At 44.9% G+C, this 19,882-nt stretch overlaps 1 protein-coding gene across 7 annotated transcripts in view; it reads left to right on the top strand.

Annotated features, from left to right (window-relative positions):
* Window positions 1–2,196: 2,196 nt before the first annotated feature.
* The window catches only part of LOC120954673 (G protein-coupled receptor kinase 1), a 98,351-nt gene continuing 80,665 nt past the window's right edge, over window positions 2,197–19,882 (top strand). The window contains exons 1-2 of one of the 7 annotated variants that reach the window (XM_040374797.2): window positions 2,197–2,714; window positions 6,343–7,054. In XM_040374797.2, the coding sequence (XP_040230731.1) occupies window positions 6,942–7,054 (113 nt within the window). In that variant the 5' untranslated portion in view covers window positions 2,197–2,714; window positions 6,343–6,941. Of the gene's footprint in view, window positions 2,715–4,232; window positions 4,498–6,342; window positions 7,055–19,882 lie in introns of those variants that run through there. The other 6 variants (XM_040374798.2, XM_040374799.2, XM_040374800.2 and 3 more) reach the window with 6 other exon arrangements.

The following is a 19,882-nucleotide window of genomic DNA, read 5'->3' on the forward strand; positions in this document are numbered from 1 at the left end:
TATCAACCTCGAATGCTTGAACTTTCTTTTATTCAGGCGTTTGTGTACGTGCATGAGAAAGTGTGTGTGTGTTTGGGGAAGCTCAAAACGAAGGGCTAATGGAGGTGACGCACACCCCCCACTACTACCACTTATTACCTAGATATCGAGCTGAATCGTTAAACAAGGCACAGAGAACGAGCATGAACTTGTAGGTGGGACTACCGTTTGGGAATGGGAATCACTTTTTTGATAGCAAGAAGGAGGCAGACAGATAAAACAAACTATAACTATAATCAGTAAAACATTTCGGGCATTTAAGATGATAATTCTGCGCGCAGAGTGCGGGATGATTCCCCATCCCCCTAACGAGTGGTATCAAAATTACGATTCAAACTGTGCAAAACAAAGGAACTGTACCATTTATCCTAAAGTAATGAATGATTGTAGAAAAAAAAACAGAAGGGAGCAAGAGCAGGACGGGGAGGGCAAAATTGAGGCAAAAAAAAAAAAACAAAACAAACAAACAAAAAACATGTGGGAAAATATAATAGTCTGGTAAAAATAAAAGGAAAATGTGTTCCAACTGTGGAATAAATGCAAAAAGCGCTAATCGAGCAATGGTTAGAAACATTACAACACATGATTTTATTTATTTATTAGTTTAACGAAAGAAATTAGGATATTTGTTGCTTAAGTTTATTTTATTGAATGCTTAAAGTTTGAGTGTATTGTTCAACTTCTCCAAAACTGAATGGCTGCGGTACTGCGGTACGGTGCACTCGAAATAACCGTCATTTTAAAACGATTCAATGCCAAGCTCGACAGCCGTTAGTATAAACGTGGGATAAATGCATCTTTTAGTTTTGCAGTTGCATCAGTGCAGTAAGCTGGTGTGCCGTAGTTGTCTCAAATTAACGATAAAAATGTGACCGATTGTTTTCTCCAATTTTATATAAAACTACCGACCAGCATTACGACATGGTATCCCCCATGCAGTGAGAAATGGGTCATGGTGGCATTCGTATTGGCGCAGACCACAGTGCTCCGGATCGGATCCAATCCGGCAAACACAAAAACCTATGTTAAAAAAATGGAATACACCGTAGAACATGGTGCTGTTTGTGTTCTATGGTTTTGCAACACCAACTAGGCGGCTCCATTGAGAGTTGCGATTGGCAGAACCGTGAAGAATTTACTAAATACTTTACGGAACAAAATGTTCAAACATGTTTTCTCTTTTTATTTACCATGAAAATAACTATGAATTAAGGAGACTAGGGAATGAGTTTAACGGCATATTTAAAACTGTACAGCAAAAGTGAGAATTGAAAAATAGAAATAAAAAAAAAATAATAGGCATGGAAAATGAGATTGTTTGATTTTTTGAGAAAACCGATCTAGTACACATATGTATAGATGCAAGACAGAATTGTCGACGAGAGACGAGTCAGTCTAGTAATTGATTCACGAGAGGAAGGTTCTAATTTAACTCTTTAATCTTGAAAAACTTTGAAATAGTAAGGAAGACAGAAGGAAATGTAGAAGATCACGATTCGCATTGCACTCAAACGTAGAAAGAGGAGAAATCTATTTTTAAGGCATAAAAGGTAATTCGGTTTCATATTTACACACCTGGTGAATTTGACCTAACGCATCGAATCAAGAAAAAAAAAGTTGCTTAAGAAAAACAAGGAAATTATCGATTATGAAACTATTTATATTCAATCCCATTTTTCTTACAAACCCAGATAAAGTGGAAGAGTTTTTACAAGAAAGGGTAAAAATTCTTACAGGGTGATTTAAGTTCGAAATTTGACATCGTCTTCGTTTGACGTTTCGCGAGAAGCAACCCCCCACAAAAAGACAGCTGAGCAAAGTTTAGTTTCAGCCTCCTTTACCTTGCTGGAAAGCACAAGTTCCCTTCTCTAGGTAGCTGTCCCTTCGTCAATATTGCTCAACTTCCTTTTAAAAATGTCTCCAAACTGCAAAACTCAACATTAGTCTAATCGCGAAACCGTCTGTCTAACGCTGTTTCCTATAACCCCCCTTCCCACACACACACACACACACACACACACACACACACACACGTTAACCTGTCATACTTCGTACGAAAACATTGCGCTACACGAACGCTACGCAGCGCACGACCGCGCAGAAAGGGAACGAGAGCGATAAGGGGGGAAAGAGACCGTCCGAGTGCCGTGCTTGCCGTGTGCGGTTCGGCCAAGAGCACAGTTCACGGTTGGCACGAGCACTGTCCACAACGCGCTGACTCGCCAATCGCACCGCGTGCTGCTCCGGGAGCATCTCTTGTTGAACCGTCGCAGGTTTTTCACTTCCCAGTGGGAATAGCAAAAAAAGGTGGCAAAAAACAAGGAAGAAATAACACACACCACGCACAGCGTGCGATAAAGCGGAGGTGCAAGCAAAGTGGGTGTGTGTATGTGTGTGTGTGGAAAACCCATGTAAGAAAAAAAAAAATGTACGTGAATACGCAAAACTAAACCGCGTGAGGTGTGGGTTCATGGCAAACTGCTCTTGTTGTACGCGCAAACGGCTGTCGGTGGTAAGCGCGCTCCACAAGTAGTGCGTCATACAACGCTGTGCGCTGCTGGACTCTGTTGCGAGCCTGTCCCCGCGGGCGACCCCTCACTCGCTTCCCCCCGTTTTCAGTGTTGTTCCGCGCCCGTTACCGCCCGTTTCCGTCTCTCTCCCCGTGGCAAGGAAATGTAAGTGATTGCGAAAGTGTTTTTTCTCCCACAAATTCTCTGTGTGTTTGTCACGGAAAGCAAAAAGGAAGTGGGTGCGGAAGTGTACTATCGGTTGTGACTGTGTGACTGTGTGTGTGTGTAAACCGATTTGAAGCAAAACGCGATGCTTCTTTATCAGGTGCAAAATTGTCCGATATCAAGTTCGAAATAGGGGGGCAGACAGGCAGGGGATGATTTATACGAGGTGAAATAAAAAATGCCCCCAACACACACACACATACACACTTACACTCACCGATTCCAAAGAAAAAGAAATGACAAATTAACGAAGTGGTTGGGGGGAGCAAATGTGATTATACCGTAAAAAGGGTGAAGAAAAAAACATGATCGTCTCCGTTGTCGCTTGACGTTCGGTTGTTACAGGTGCATTTAAGTGTGTGTGTGTGTGCAAGATGTCACGAAAGAGCCTACTATTCTTGCAAAACCTAGAAGGGGGATTTTTTTTACTAACCTAGCTGGAGGTGTAGTAGGCCGTGAAGCAAAACAGCGGCAAGCGGCTTGTGCGCGTACGCAAATTTGAAATGCTCCCCCCATCTGTGTGTGTCTGTGTGCATGTGTGTACGTGTGTGTGAGAGTGTAGGTGTATGCCAGAGAGGAGAGAGAGAAATAATGTACTACACATTAAAAATGCATTTTAATAAGCGAAAAAAAACAACAAAACAACAAAACCCCCAAAACGAACCATCCTGCACTGTGTGTTTTTGTGTGCGTCGTGCTTGTAGTGTTTGCTTTGTGTTTTCTCTAATTTCTACCTATTTTCGAAACAAGACAAGAAACACACATAATAAGCCGTACACTACAAAATGACAGCAATTCACTTTCTGTACGGAATTTCCAACAGACCCTTGGGGATGGGAGACAAAATGATGAATTGCTGGAAAAAAGGCCCTCTTTGCGTCTTCGTGATTAGCAGCGACCCGCCAGCAGCAGCAGAACGCAAGTGCGAGATTTGCAAGAAGTCGAAAAAGTGAGCGAATCTCACTAGCCCCTTTCTTCATCCCCCCAAATCCAACCCCTTTCTCGATCTCCTCTGGGCTCTGAGTGTCGTGGCGGCGTGAGAGAGAGCAAACGTGAGCCATGCAGAGTTTGTGAGACAGCTCCGCGAGCTCATGCTCTTCTCCCGCGTACATATTTAGGCCGTGCTTTTATGCTCATTCGATCGAATGGAGTTGTTTGGTAAATCGGATGTCTGCTTATTGCTGGACGAATAAGCAGACATAATTAATTCACTGTTTCTTCTTTTATAGCAAAAAAACGTTCGCTCCTTCACTCTCTTTATTAGCCCGCTCTTGTCCCTCTCTTGAGTTGTATGTTTATTGTTTTGCAATTCACCGGATGTCAAGCAAAAGAGGGTAAAAAATGCCACAAAAAAGACAGTTTCTCAGCATCCAGAGAGACCTTTTTTCGAAATATCCATTTGGGAGTGAAAACGTACAAAAGAGCGCTAGACGGGAGCGAGAAAGAGCGTTTGAGCGTGTGAGAGAACAGTCTCCCCAATTTGGTCTCTTTATCGTTCGTTCGAGTTGATACTTTTCCTTCAAACTGTCCCTTTTTCTTCTTCTTCTTTCTAATACTTTCTCACTATTGCTCCACGGGCATCGAAACGGCTTCCCGTGCTCCGGTTGCGAATTGTTGCTTTTAGTTGATATTTTGCCTGCTGCTGACACGCGCGCGGTTTGCTCCCCCACGCGCACGCACGCACGCACCCAACCCAGTATGTGCGTTCCTGTGTAATGTATGTGTGAGTGTGTGTGTGTGTGTTTGTGTATGTTTAGTGAAGCGAAAAATGGTCGAATCAAAAAGCGAGCGGAGAGGGGGATGGAACAGAGCGGCCGCATGTTTACAAAACGCAGTTGGCCCATATTTTTAGCGGCTCCATTGTGCTCGCGTCTGTTTGAACAAATGGTGTGGAGGGGGGGGGGGGGGGTGGTTTGGTTTGCAAAAAAAAACATTAATTTGAGCTTGAAATCGAGAGTGTTAGAACACGGTCGAAGTAGGCTCGCATAGCAAGTAACGGTAGCATCAACACCAGCTACAGTTTACTTGGATCTTCTAATTTGTGTATTAGTTTTTTTTTGCAAAAGTCCAAAAACTGTTTTGCAACGTCTCCAACAAGTGAGATGGAGAAGAGGAAAGGAATGATCATCTCCGTCTTCCTCCTCCTCCCTCCATGCTGCTGATGCTGATGGGTTTTCGTACATATTAATCCACAAACAGCAGCAGCAGCAAGCCGCACACTGTCGAAGGACGCGCGTGGCACACACAATCGACCCTTGGCGGCAGTGCCGTTTACAGTGTGCGTGAATTTGTTCTTTTTTTATTGTGTCGTTTGCTTTCAATTAAAACTTCACCAATCAGCACAGTGTGGCCTCGTGGGGCGCACTGTTTGTGTGGTGGATGTGACCAGACCAGGCGGTCCAGAACAACGGCACGGCGCGGTGTATGTGTGTATAGGTCATCGTGTTTCTCGCGGTCGTCGGCATTGAACGGCCAGTTGAAGGTTGGCGGATGTCGGTTTGGGAAGGGGGAGGGGGGAAGCGACCGTTCGGTTTCGGTTCGCCAAGGTTGGTGACTTCATGCATCATCAGCTCCCCGCGATGCCGCCGAGTGTAGGACGACCGAACCGTTGATTGTTTTACGCTCTTCTCCGTTTCTGATGCCACCACAACGGAGCAAGGCCTCTGTGTGTGTGTGTGTGGGAAATATTTTACAAGGTGGTAGATTTTATATAAAGTTTTGTAAGGGTGTCTTGTTGCAAGTGTTTTGGGAGTGTGCGGACATTGCAATGTAATCAGGAAGTATGTGAACTTGCCGAGGAATGTCTGAGTTCTGAACTGTTGGATGGAATTGAGGACTTCAGACATTCAGACCTTGCTTCAAACTATTTTCAATAAATAGACTTGTGTTAAGTGAAGAACAATCTCTATGCCTGAGGACAAATCCCTGAGTTTGATTTTAGGTTTGTTGATGATCATCTTATGATGTCTTGCCATCATCTCAAACATCTGGAAATTCCTATGAACATCAAATTTTTAACAACATTACATTGACGTAAATCTGAGAGGGTGTGGAATTACAGGTCATATGTAAGGTCATAAGATGTACTTTGATTTTTTGTTCTTGGGAATATCTTATGTATCTGGGTGCTATTGGAGAAACTCGGCCGTTTCTAGAGCCTGGCCAAGAATTGCAGAATATTCCTATCCCTTTTTATGTAAGTCACTTTTCGAGAAACTTACGATCCCTTCTGCTTCCACCACAAGAAGTATCGTACTCATATTTACGGATGATCTTTGAAATTACGACATCCAAAGATGGCCGTTGGAGCATTATACTGATACAAACTCCTCCAAGTTTAAATACTATAATAAAATTAATGTACAAATGAAACATCTGGAATGCAAAAACTGTGAACAACAACATTGAAGATACCCTAACAAGAACATTCACACGTGATTTGGCGAAGATCTCTCAGATGAATGTGCAGACACTTCTATTCCTCTACAAAGTCGATGGACCAAAGCATTAGTCTCGTTATAAGAGCTGTTCGTGCTAAAGTGTTTTCTTCCCTCCTTCTCTCTTTCAGTTGTGACTAAGCACAGTGTTCTCCCGGGTGGGTCGAGTTGTGTGCAAAATTGTTGCAAACCAAAGTGTTGAAAGAAACGAGCTGCGGTGTTGCTGTTGGTTAGAAAACAGAAGAAAAAACGTGTGTATTACTGTTGTGCCTGGGTATCATAGGCCAAACGCGTGTGTGTGACGAACCAGTGCGTGTGTTTGTTGTGTGAATGGGGAGAAGTGATGGTATGATAAGTGAAAGCCTACTAATACCCAAGTGTACTAAGTATAAAAGTGTTCAAGTGTACTAAACAACAAATTGAAGATAGAGAGAGAGTAAGTGGTTCGGCTCGGTTTACACTCACGGTGGACCTGGATCGGTTTAAGGGAAGGGTAGTTCTAAGTGTCCAAGAGGAGGGAGTGTATGTGTGGCAACGATCGAAAACGATTTGCTAAACCGTTTAAAAAATAGAGTGAACGAAAGAGTGCGTGTGTGTGTGAGAGAGAGAGAGAGAGCTAGCTGCTACTGTACCGGCAGACCGGCCTTAGCAACACACCGCCGAAAACCCCATCGCAAGCGTAGCAACACACTCACGCACAGGAGGCCGCTGTCAAACGCGCGAACGCAAGATGGCGGATCTGGAGGCAGTGCTGGCCGACGTCAGCTATCTGATGGCGATGGAGAAATCCAAGTGTATGCCGGCGGCCCGGGCCAGCAAGAAAATCGTTCTGCCCGATCCAAGGTGAGTGCTTTGTCTGTTTATTTCTGCTAAATAGCTGCGTTCCGAAAACCCCAGCCCAGTTTGCTGCTGCGTCTTCTCCATGTCTGTCGTCCCTTTTCTCGCCTGTTCCATCTAACTGCGCGAGAAATTGTTGTTGCCCTACTGTCCTGCGGCAGAGGGGGCGGTTTGTGTGGGGCGGTTAAATTTATGCCCTCGCTGAAGTGTATTCTTTGCGCAGCGGCCCAAAGCATCGCGCCTCTGGTAGATCCGCACGCGTACTTGGCGTTTGTTTACGTTACAAGCAGCGGAGTTTAAAAAGGCGGGCGAGTGTTCCGGCCACCTGGCGTCTCCTTTCACGCCCTTTACCGATTTTTCAATTTCCACCTGTAACGCTCGCCGGAGTGTTGGTACTGTTTTTGGAAATTTGGTGATGCTCAGAACGCTGAAGGGGAGGGTGGGTAGTTAGATCAAATGAGTACGCAAGCGATAGAAGGCAACCATACACACGCGTACAATAAAACGCGCCAATGGGTGGCTGCGATACCGCTGGAAACACCCCAATTTCCCAGGAATGAGCCGAGCAAAAAAAAAAACAACTCTCCAAGGGGTTCTTCAGCGAGAAGTGGTGGTTTGGTCCGTTTTTCTCGTGCGCACGAACGTTACATCCCTCCCGGTTTCCCACCAGATAGGGAGGTTTGGCTGGAAAAGTTTGTCCAACAGGAAAACCGATATAGTGGTGGTTTTTGTTTGTTTTTTTTTTTCGGCGTTTCTACCGCTTTAATTTGTTCTTCGGAGCTGCGGGTGGCGTAAAGCAACGTTAAACCTAATTTCGGGGAAATTCTTTTCACCATCAAGCTAACTGCTAATGGGCGGGAGAGGAGTTCGGCGCAAGTGAAAGTTGAAATCGCTTTCGAACAATAGAGCAGAACGAATCGAATCAATTGTAGAGCAGTGTCTGTGTTGGTTATACTTTTTCCTTTTGCTATATCTTGAATTTTCTTCAAGATTTCCCACCCGGGCCGAAAGATTGAGAAGGTTGTTACCGATTTGCCTGCGTCAGGGGTTTGTTTTCTGTTCTGAGAAATGCTTCAACATCTTTGTAGAAGGTAGCTGAAGTAGTAGTCTTTGTTGCAACGTCTGTTGAGATTATCGTCAATGGACATTCGGAAACATCTTTCAGCACTCCACCACTACGCTCTGCGCAGACTGTGTGCTACTTATCGTATGTAGGATGTATATATCTGGATTCAAATAAGATCTTCTAGATATCATTAGGAAGTCTACACTGTTATCCAAGATTCTCTTTAGTTCTTCAAGACATTGCCTTTTCGAGAAACAATCAGTATTTGCAGTGTGATATTCTTGATGATCATAGAACTATCCTGCAAATAGAGTTACTGCAAAATCCACGGAGTCGGTCGTACCTGTTAGTCTGTGGGTGAAGATTACCCAAATGCAAGGTTGTTCTGTAAAATCCTTGGTATGTTGTCGTCGGGCGACTTCCTTGCCAGTGGGCTTTAATCCCACATCTTCCCTACGAGTCAAGGTGGACCGACTCGTCAATCATTGCTGTCGATGCCGACGGATGCAATTTGGTTTTACACGCTTCGCGCTGCTTGTATCCTACGCCTGAACTTGTAGCTGAACCGGCGTCGGTGCCTAGAGTTGCAATTTCAATGACATCCAAGATAAGCAAAGCCATCGGTTTGAGATGAGGAGCAACTACGATAGCTGATAACCGTTTGCCAGTTAGCGCAGACAAAAGAGTTGTAACAAGCTCGACCGATTTGCATCAATGTGCTAAGCAGCTGGAGGCCTTCATTGTGTACAACGAATGGCTCAAACCAATGGCACCATTGTTTCACAGTCTCATGATCTGTGAAGATTATGCTAAAGGTTGCTGAATCATTGATTATGAGAATGACGCTACTGACTCGGAACAAGTGATATTAGGATAGAGATGTTATCAGTTTGATCTAGATACCAGAAGAATTGATTGTGTGGTTGTTTGTAATCTATCGCATTAAACCCTTGTGGAACACCCTATTCTGAGAATGGATGACTCCACATCAGGTTTTTTTAAACAAATTTACCTTTTAAACTACTAATGATTCTTCAGCAGGTTTTGCGATTCTTAGCTTTTTTTATCAGAATGTAAATAATAACATCAGATTTCTGGACAACGAATCGAAGGTCTCAATTAGGGCTTTGCCATTGCTGGATTGGATGGTAACGTTTTTGTTTCCATTCACTTTATTTGCCTCATTTGCATAGCTGAGTATAAATGAAATTGGCAATCACTTCCCTCCACATGTCCCTGGCAAATATTCAATCTTTTACCCTCCCTTCCATTCTATGTGCGCGCCCACAGGCACGCCAGATTCGCGATACTCATACAAACACTCACACACGCACACACGCATTCGAAAATGAAGCCAAATATGTCAATTGAATCATTCTGATCCGGTGGTACCCATTATTTAATCAATTAAAATCGATTATCGAACCGAAATGGAACAACACCGATGATGCCGGCCCACCACACCACTCCATCCACGGACTTTTCTGGTCGCTTTTCATGATGTGCGCCAAAATGGTTGATAAATTCTGCACGCAAGGAAAGGAACTGCAGAGGGACATGGGAGGTGAAGATATAAAGCGCATCAGCATTTGCGTGTTGATAGGAAAATTGAACACAAACACACACCGCCGTCCAGCGCCACAAATGCATGAAATGCAATTGCCATTTCTTGCGGTGGGCAGATTGGGTGGCAGGGAAAAGTAGAAATGTGTTTCCCTCTCCACCATCACCACCACCCACCCACCACCACCATCCGATTATTTTCCATTTCTCCCAAAACCGAACAACGTTTAATTAAACCGAACACAAGCGTCCCTCGCGGCGGCAGCGTCCGAATGCGACCGAATCGAAATTGCTTTGTCCGTGCGTTTGGGTGTGCGTGGGTAAAGTTTTTTTTTCTGTAAAAAATACCTTTTTTTGTTTGCACGTCTGTATGTTCACACCTTCCGGGCCAGTGCAATTAGCTTTTGCATATGAAATGGAGCGTTGTGTTCAGGTTCAAGTGAAGCCCGCTCGGGCAGAAGTTAATTTAAAATATTTAATTGTTTTGCTGGTAAAACTCTCGCTTTGATCGCGCAAATGAAAGCAAACGCAACAAGCAGCTGTCGAGTCAGTCGCTCTTTAGTGTAACGATTTTAAGGTGTTTTCCTGGAGTCATTTCCTTTTTGTTGTGCAAAATAATTGAAACATCCTGCGTCTCGACGGGCTCGGGCGAAATCGTATCGTTCTAATGATTTTCACATTTTAATTGAAAGCTTTTTGGGAAGTATCCAGTCCCTCCATTAGGTTGCTTTGGAACTGGCCGGAACCGTTTCGTCTGTACGGAAGCTCTCGGTGGAAACGGCCCAAAGAGACAGATCGAACCTGCGGTTTGGTTTTCACTGTTCGGAACTGTTCATTTATTAATTAATTAGTGCCGGACAGATCGGGGGCCCAAGTCTCTGCTCTTATTTTCAACCCACCCGGTTGGCCAACTGCCGGTCATGTGTGCAACATGACAACAGAGGCCCAGGGATGAGCTTTTCCGACGCATTCGCGCCGGTCGGTTGGTTGAGTCGTGTGCGTCGTGTGCGTGTTGCTGGAAAGGTGTGTCGAGCTGATGGAGCGTGTAAATTGCGCTTGATAATTCATACTTATGCTTTCTTTGGGTGGTGGGGTTGGGTATGGTGTTTGGAAGTTTGCTTCGGGGAGCAAGCGCGCGCGCGTGCGTCATTGATGAGTGTGTGTGTGTGTGGCGGGCGGACAATAAAAACAACATACGAGCAACATCATTGTGGCAATCGTTCCATTCCGCGCCGATGATGATGCTGTCGATGATGCTGATAATGCAACTGAATGGGAGGAGGGAGAGAGGGAGTGGGTGAAACACAAAGTGTATAATCAGCTCGATGCGAACGGATGCATTTCGGTGCAGTTAGACGTGTGTTTGTGTGTGTGTAAGTACACCTTTCCGATAGGCCTATCTGACCTAATTTTGGGGACCACTCGCAGCCTCTCAGCTTGCTGTCCGGGAGCAGCCAATCATCGGCTCGAGCGGAAATAGTGGGTTTAGGTGAGTTGGGAAAGCTCAATTGATTGAGCGTTTGCTTAGATAATTAACTCGTAATGGCCGTTTGTACTGTGCGGCTGTAATTGTTTCCTACGCAGATAAGGGAGTAAGCGAATTGAAAGCCCCAAAGTGGACGGCATTGGTTCGTCTGTGGAATCGGTTATTAAATCAGTTGAAGTTGAAGGAGTTCCTTGCCAAAAAAGGGGTAGCAAGTTATGTTCCGGGACGATCCAAAGTTGAATAGTTAGCATTTTTAATTTATATCAAAAACACAGCTATCTCTCTTGAAAGCTATTAAATACTAAGAACCTTCACTGTGGTCTACTAAAACGTGACGGTTGAAGCCAGCATTACATTCTCACCTCGATTGCTGCAAACTCATCCCACTTCGGTCATCTCGTAATAGTGCTCAGTGGTAAAATAAATCAAAATGTCCCCCCAACATACATTCCCACACACACACACATACACATATATATATAGCACCACTTCCGGAGCTTTTAGCTGTGAGAGTGGATACTTCAGAATAATAGTGTCCAACGGTGTGCTAGATTGCACTGTGCCCTCAGCTCTCGAGCTCAGTGAAGGGAAGGGAGAAAGAATTTTGCTGAGGAGGAATAGCGGGGGGGAACAGAAAAGTGTGTGTACGTGCCCATGTGCAAATGTCACGAGAAAGAGAAGGAGAGAGAGAGGCGAACAGAGCGTGTGGTACAATAAATCACACAAACTCGTTGGGTCACGCTCTCTGGGCAGCACCAAAGTTGTGCCCGTGGTGTTACCTTTGGTGGGCGGTGGTGGGGTGTGTATGTGTGGAAGGTAGGGAGGAGGCGCTTTATGCCAATGGATTTGAAGGTATTACGTTTAATGATAAAATTTGCGGAACGAAAAATTGTCCATTAGAGCGGCGCCTGATAAACATTTCACGTGCAAACTGTCTCCTTTTAGGGATTACAGGGATGATTCTAAAGCCATTACTATAATGATGCTATAAAAAAGGGTTGTAAATCATTTAAAAAGCGTTACATGAATTGATTTATTTGATCTGACGTCTATTCTATTGCCCTGTTTTCTTCTTATCCTCAAAACACCCAAATCTTGCCAATTCGCCGAATTCGTTTCGTTTTTCTTCTGCTTGCAATCAAAATATTGCAACAAATTAACTTTTAAAGCATGGCAAACACTCATGTTCATCGCTCGCTTACATCAAACAATCTATTTGGCCGATAAATTGTCTAAAGACAACACAATTACCCACAAGTACACGCCGTGCCGACCGATTTTCCCCACAGTAATTACTCCCCCAGCCAGCGATCGGATGAGATACTTCAACCTACGTAGGTGCGTATGTGTTTCTCAGTGGGTGGGTGGCCCCCCCCAGTGGAAGCCAGAAATAAGGCAACGAAGCCACACACACACACAATTGCACCCCTTAAACCGTTTTTCACTACTCCCCCGTTGGCGGGGTGCTTGCGTCGAAGAAAATGCGATGGAAAAACTAACATATTAAAGGAAGCTCTTCAATGCCGACCGTCGCCTTTCCCTTCTCCGTCTCCTCATCTCTATCTCTCTATCTGTCCGTGTCGTGTCGATGCTGGTTGGCTGGCGTCTGGAAGTGAAATTCATGTCACAAACAGTAATATTTTCCTCCTGTGTTGACTTTTGCACACGGTACAGGCGAAACAACGCGAGTGGAATAAAAAGAAAAGAAAAGAACCCCGGTGCTCATATGGGATGCCCGCAAGGATACCGCTTAAGCTTATGCCGCTTCAAGTGTTGTCTGTGTGGGCGTGTGTGTGTGTGTGTTGTCTTGAGCGTATGTGGAAAAAGGTTCGCTGCCTGACTGGCTACTGGTCGTGTGGCGCCTCGGGGATCGTTGCTTTGTGCGGGCAGGTCATGCCTTCTTCTAGAAGGACACAGACGCTCCTGTGTGTATGTGTGTGTGTGTGCTTGTCTTATGCCACTGTCGACGGTAGCCGTATGTTAAGGATAGCGATGGTGACAGAAAATTATGTCCACAGCAAGCAACGAACCTGTGGGGTGTGAGGTCGGGATGAAATTATTATTAGGGAGTTTGTTTCCTCGTCCAACGAACGGTACGGATCAAACGGCTGCATGTGAACAGTATAGAAGCTGATCACGGGTCAGACCTTCCAATGGGAAGAGCCTCATTTTCTTATAGGACAGAAGACGTGTCCACCGTCGGCTGCCGACGGATCGTCGACTCGAGAGAGAGGATCCACTCGGCGGCGATAGGATGTTTTAGCATGGCGCTTCCCCTAATAGAGCACTTTCGCTTGATATGTCTGTTAAGCTATTTATCGTGAGGTTTTTGTCCACCATGTACTACTGTTGAGCCACAGTTGCTCCCCAGTGCATTTCAGTGCCGAAATGACAAGAAAGTGTTTCTTTCAGTAAAAATTAAAGGGTCGTATTGTAGGATTTCATTTTAAAACTGTCACACTGCGCATGATGGGTGTGTGCTGCACGTAACGAAATAAATAATTCATTTGGAAATTGAGCCATAAAGTGGTCCCCTTGCGTCGGATGCATTCTGGACCGGGAGTGAGAACTGAATAAAATCATAAATTTAGCAAAATATCGTACATCAGCCAACCAACCGACTGACGCGCGGCGCCGCCTGACACAGCTGACCCTGTCTCTAACAACATTACGCTACATAAATAATTTTGTATCTTAAATGTGATCGAAGCGCGGTGGTAGAAGAAGAAGAAAAAATAGCACAAAAACACACACACACACACTGAAGCCATGGGTTCACGAAGGCAAACGTGTGAGGGGTTGGCTCGAACTTTCATAAAATAAAGATGAGCAAGCGCTTGTGGTCTTTTTTCTTTCGTTTTTTGCTGCTTGCCGTTGGATGGGGGTTATTTGACGACCTCTTAATGTGATGGAAGAATGTTCACGTGGTCGCTGATGACATTCGGTGGATGATGTTGATGATGATGACGATGCTCGACGAGCGATGGATTCTTTTCCTTTTTTGCTGGCCGCCGCTCAATAGCATCACCCCAAAAGTGGTCGTCACGATGCCTGTCGTCGTCTTAAAATGATATTCTTTTGCGCTCTGCAAGAGCATCCTCTAACGTTGTTAGTGAACATCTTTTTCGGGGTTTCGGGGTGTCTTGCTCTTGCTTGCGAACATTTATCGATGCATAAAACATGGAACGAGCGCGTACAGAAGTTCTTAATGCGAATATGCAATCGTTGCAGAAATAATTTATGGGCGGTAATTAATTTATGATTAATTTATGTAGCTACTCGGTAACTTTGCTTCAATTGATTGCCGATTGGATAGATGTGGTTGCGCTTTAGCTTCCTCCACAGACAGAAAAGTTTGTGCGATATTACTCAATAATTTGACTTAAAAACCTCTCGGAAAAGAGAAACAAAATCTTGCTCTACCTGCTTCCATTCCCCGGAGGTTGTAGTTTCAGATGATCTTGAAAACAGCGGCGCTCAAGCTGGTTCGCGCAGCTGTGCGCTAGCGCCTATTTAATAAAACAAACAACCTACCAAGATAAAACAAGGTTCGTTGGAACAAGGCAGCCGGAGGCAAGAGAGAGAGTAGAACAACCCCTCTGCAAAACCTGCTACAATAAAATCCGTGCCAATTCCTTCTCGACCGCCGCCACCTCTCGACACACGTGACCACACGGGTTCTTTGGGCGTAAGGGGTTTAGGGCACAGATAAGCCTGCTCACCGTGATAGTTGTACAAAACCGCGAACCACTACAGTTATCGGCGGCACCATCGCTCTTTGATGTGAGAAGAAGGCGAGTAAGAAATGGAAAGCAAAAAAAAAGCACAAGAAAATAAACAAAATGCAAAAGTATTTTACTGCCGCGCACCGCACAGTCTCTGCGGAGTGAATGCGCACGCGCAATGCGCGTTACGGTAGCCCGATTAACCGCTCCCGGTCTTGCCCCTCTGCCCCTGTGCTGCTTCACTGTTTTGCTTCACTGCTGAAATTCAATTTTCGAGTTTGGCGCCGCAGCTTGTAAACACAGCGCGACATGGTGCAGGGTGTGTTGCAAACGCTTCCCCTCGAGCGACACGAAAAAAAAGGGCAAAATGTGTGCACCCGCCGTCATCGCTTGATCGCCGGTTGATGTCATTAATGGTTTCACCTTCCTTCGCCCTCCGCTCACAGCGCTGTTGTGTAGGCCCTTGGGGTGCCGCTGTCGATCGAAGGTTTGAGGGTTTTTTTTGTTGCTACTGCCGGCACTTTTGCGACACAACTTTGCGCTCACCCTTCCTCTCCTACTGCCCAAATGTGTCGGGGACGCCCTTACGCTCGTCGCTGTGCAAAAGCAAAGCAAAACAGGGCAGAGGTTTCGTTGCGTCACGTCACTTTTCCATTCCGGCCTAAAGACCCCCCCCCCCTTTCCCGCATATTGGTCGAGACTAACCGTCGCCATATTTCGCGTACATGCGAATCCATCGCCGTATGTGTTGTGTGCTGCTTCAAGGTGATCGGGCAACAACACAGAGGCCGCTCTAGGGCCGCCACTAATCGGGGCCAATCGTCCTCCTCGATGCGTTTGTGCTTTGGGCGTTAAAATGTTGTACCCGGGCGCACTCGTACTGGCTCCTCTTGGCTGGCGAGCAAAAAGGTGAACAAGGTGTTTTTACCTCCGTTTTTTTCTTCTTTTTTATATCGACAATAACAGCAACAGAAGTAGTCATCTTTTTCGCATGACAAGTTAACCACCCTACGCGTCTGTTTTGTTATTGGGCAAGTGACAAATGGTAAGATTGGCTCTTGTGGTAAGCTAATTTGTTAATTCTACCTAATAATTACCTTTTTGGAACATAAACCACCCAAAATTGGATTAAATGGTTTCTTCTTGTTCAATATTTTTATCATGTTATTTTTTGCCTTTAATTTAATTTAATTTTCCTCCTGTATACTTCAAAAGCAATTGTTTTGGTGTGATATACACCTGTTTCCATCTACGTTCGAATCTAGTGCCATTTGCATCGAATCGCAAACCGCCTGCTTTGAATCGCATGCCACTACGATTGAATGCGTGCAACCATGGTTGAATCGCGTGCCAGTACGGTTGAATCGCGTTCCACTATGGTCGAATCATATGCCACTACGATCGAATCGTGTGCCGCTACCATTGGATTTCTGAAAGCAAGAGCATAGTAAACTGTTTGTTTACGTTTGAAAGCTGTTTCTTTCTTCCCCGACTGCATTTCGTTTTTAAAATACTAATAAAAGGTAATTATTCCCTGATTATAGGTAAACCCGACGAATATTGGTTGAAAACAAGGATTTTACCATCAACAAGGGACCATGGTTTAAACCAATATTCGTGATTTACCTATAATCAGAGAATTCCTTTTTATTAGTATTTTACTAGCTAAATGCCGTCGGTGAAGAAAGAAAAAGCTTTCAAACGTAAACAAACGGTTTACTATGCTCTTGCTTTCAGAAATCCAATGGTAGCGGCACACGATTCGATCCTAGTGGCATATGATTCGATCATAGTGGAACGCGATTCGACCGTAGTGGAACGCGATTCAACCATGGTTGCACGCATTCAATCGTAGTGGCATGCGATTCAAAGCAGGCGGTTTGCGATTCGATGCAAATGGCACTATATTCGAACGTAAATGGAAACAGGTGTAATTTATTCCAAGCTTACATAAACAATTAAGGATACAAAAGTAAATTTCGGGTGCTTGTTTTTGCCCTAGATTAACCAACTGCTTCGTTGTGCAGATCTTTAGTGTCGTGGCAAGCGCTTGGTTTTGCAATGCACAAGTTGCGGGATCGAATCTTGTCACCACCTTCAATAAAACATCATCAGTGGAGTTTTTATCTATTTAACAGAGTAATTATTTAACCAATATCAGACTCGTGTGCTGCTGGTTTATGAATTTACCGTGCACCTCCACTATGCAAATTTACGATCGGTAAATGCAGTTTCTGTTGTGTAATATTTGTTCCTATTACATCTCTTATTTGACTGTATCTCTTTCTAGTGTAAATACACTTTCTGTGTTTCACACGCTTGGCAAATTTCGCCTACTTGCTAATAAATATCCCACTGTGTGCATGTGTTTGCAAACGATGTTACGCTAACCAGCTTCTTGTTTACAGTATTGATTGTACCAATAGAAAAAAATGGCCACAATGAATAACTATTATGTCAATGGACCCGTAAGTCCACACACACACCCAGCGTGCGTCCATCGGTGATGATGCGATCGTTGCTGACCAATTGATTAGACAAGCAGCAAACGAAACGGAGTAGTCAGGCGGGAGGAGCGGGGAGCATAAGAAAATATTTAAGCAATGCCTTTGACGCAAACGATCAGATCAACATTTGCGATCAACAGCGGATGGCAGCGGCCCCCGGGAGTTGTACGCGAGAAGCCGATTAGCAAACCCCCCGATAGGCAAACAAACGCATTTGTCGATAAAATAGCTTGTGTCTCACTTTGCAGTGTACACGCACTGCACTGCCGCATTCACCACATGCTCCTCACCAGACGTTTAAGTATGGATTTAAGCAAGGTTTTTTACTAGCACTGGCTGCTGCATTTTACAAAGCCAGTTAGGCGAGTGGCCGAATGCAAGCTGCTGTAGATAAAACTGAAGGACAAAGAAATAAAAGCACCATCATTAACAGCATGTGCGCGGTGCAAACAACGATAAGAAGCAGCACTACAGGGGCGAAGATTTCGATATCGGGCGTGATTTTATGATTGCGATAAGCAGCACAGCCCGCTACACACACTAATGCCGGTAGAAATTGAGGACGTTTCGTTCGGCGGTAAACAAATAGCTCCGCTCGCTTGATTGGGCAATGTTTATCGATTGCTCTTCTGCCAGGGAGGAGGGTGCGTTAATATTTTAGAGCTGGTCGTGTTTGGTGTACTTTGTGAAGTTGGGCAGAGTAAACGCATTGTTTATTTATTAAACACAGATTTGATGCTGCAATTTCGAAAACTCTTGGGCCCGTCTGCCCAAGGACTCTGGCATTTCAAAATTTTATTTGCATCGTTCAATGGCCCTTTTATGCTGTTGGTCTTATTGTCTGACAGCCAATGCACGGTTGGCGCATATAAACATAAAAATATATTATGCCCATGCATAGCTGATAGGCACGAGCCCCCGCAAAGCCGCGCGCCGTCTGCAGGCGATCGGAAAGGAAACAGCGAACACAACAATAAAGCGACATGCTTCCTCCCTTTTTTCTCGTCCCAAAACATCAAAATGGAGCAAACAGAAAACATAATATGTCTGTTTTTTCTTGTTAAAGCTGAGAATACCGGAAATGTGTTCCAAAATCACATGATGGTGTTTTATTGCAAAAGCGCTGCTATTCGGGCGGGCTGAGAGGAGGTGTGTGCTGCCAGGGTCTAGGGAAGGCTAGGGCAAACTGGAGCAACAATGTGCCCTTGCATTGCTGGAGTTAAATATTGTTTGCAAGTAGAACAAAGCAAGTATCACCGATGAGTTGTTTTGCTCCAATGTTTCTGTAAATTTGATTAAAAGTTTATTAAATATCGTAGCTAGTGGAACAAAAACTATAATACCGCAGTTATCAGGGTCTTGTTGCTCCGTTCTCTCCACCGAATTGTTGGTTGCCGTGTTACACGCACTTTCTGCTTCCAGCCCATGGCCCTGCTTCCAGGCGCCGCCCGACGGATGCTATTGGCTGTTTCTTAGACTCGGGAAGGAATGTGTATTGGGAAGGCGGTATTTTAGTGTTTGTTTTGCACATTGAAAAATAGATAAAAATACTTCCCGTTTTAAAGCAAACAAAAAAAAAACATACACAGCAATGTCTTCGTCGGTTCGTCGCTCGATGCTGCTTTCGTGGATGGTAATGTGCCTTTTTATGTGTGTGCGTGGTGTGGTATGTACGTTTATGTCTCGTGAACTGTTGGCGGATGTTGCAATCATCCGTAGCTTTACGATGCTCTTAGCGTACACACACATACGCCGAGAAACCAAATGTCGCCCGACGATAAGAGGAAGCCCGGCCCGGGGTGGATTTTTATTTGCACAATATTCTTCGGAAATATTGGGCCTTCCTTGCCGGGCCGTGCCGAGGCTGCTCGCTATTTGCATCTTTCTGCCGCCGTGATACCTGCGCGCGAGTCTGAAGCGCACGGAAGTACGGAAGGAAGTGTCACTGCCACTCTCTCTCTTTCTCTCTTTCTCTCTTGGCTTCGGGTTTCGTTGGTATTGATCAGGAGAGGTTGAAGCACATTTGGGGGAAGCAGCGGGATTGCCGTTTGAGATGAATTTCTTGGCGCTTACCTTTTCCCGTGAGGTGAGGCGAGGAGGGATTCTCTGCTCTCTGCTGGCTTAAAAGCTCCGGACAGACCGAGAGGGGAAGTGCCCGACGGTGTGGCGCGGATGGCAGGAAGCGAGCATGAATGGAATTAAATTTAATGTCAACATCGTATGCCGCCATCGTCTTCTGCAAGGTATAAAAACACACACAGCAAATGGGGAACGGAAGTAAGGGGAGCTCTATAAAAGTGGCACCAGATGCGGTGACGATCTTTTGCTCCCTTCCTGCGCTCCCTCTGCGTATCTATTGCGCTTCATTTGCTTACCGCGCGGCGCAAGGTTTTTCCATATTTTATTTATTCTTTCCTGAAAGCGACGTAGGGAAGAGGGTGTGTTGTTGTATTTTTTATCACGCTTTTTTATAATTCTGCTCTTTGA

This window comes from Anopheles coluzzii, chromosome 3, assembly GCF_943734685.1.
Source record: "Anopheles coluzzii chromosome 3, AcolN3, whole genome shotgun sequence".
NCBI lineage: Eukaryota > Metazoa > Arthropoda > Insecta > Diptera > Culicidae > Anopheles > Anopheles coluzzii.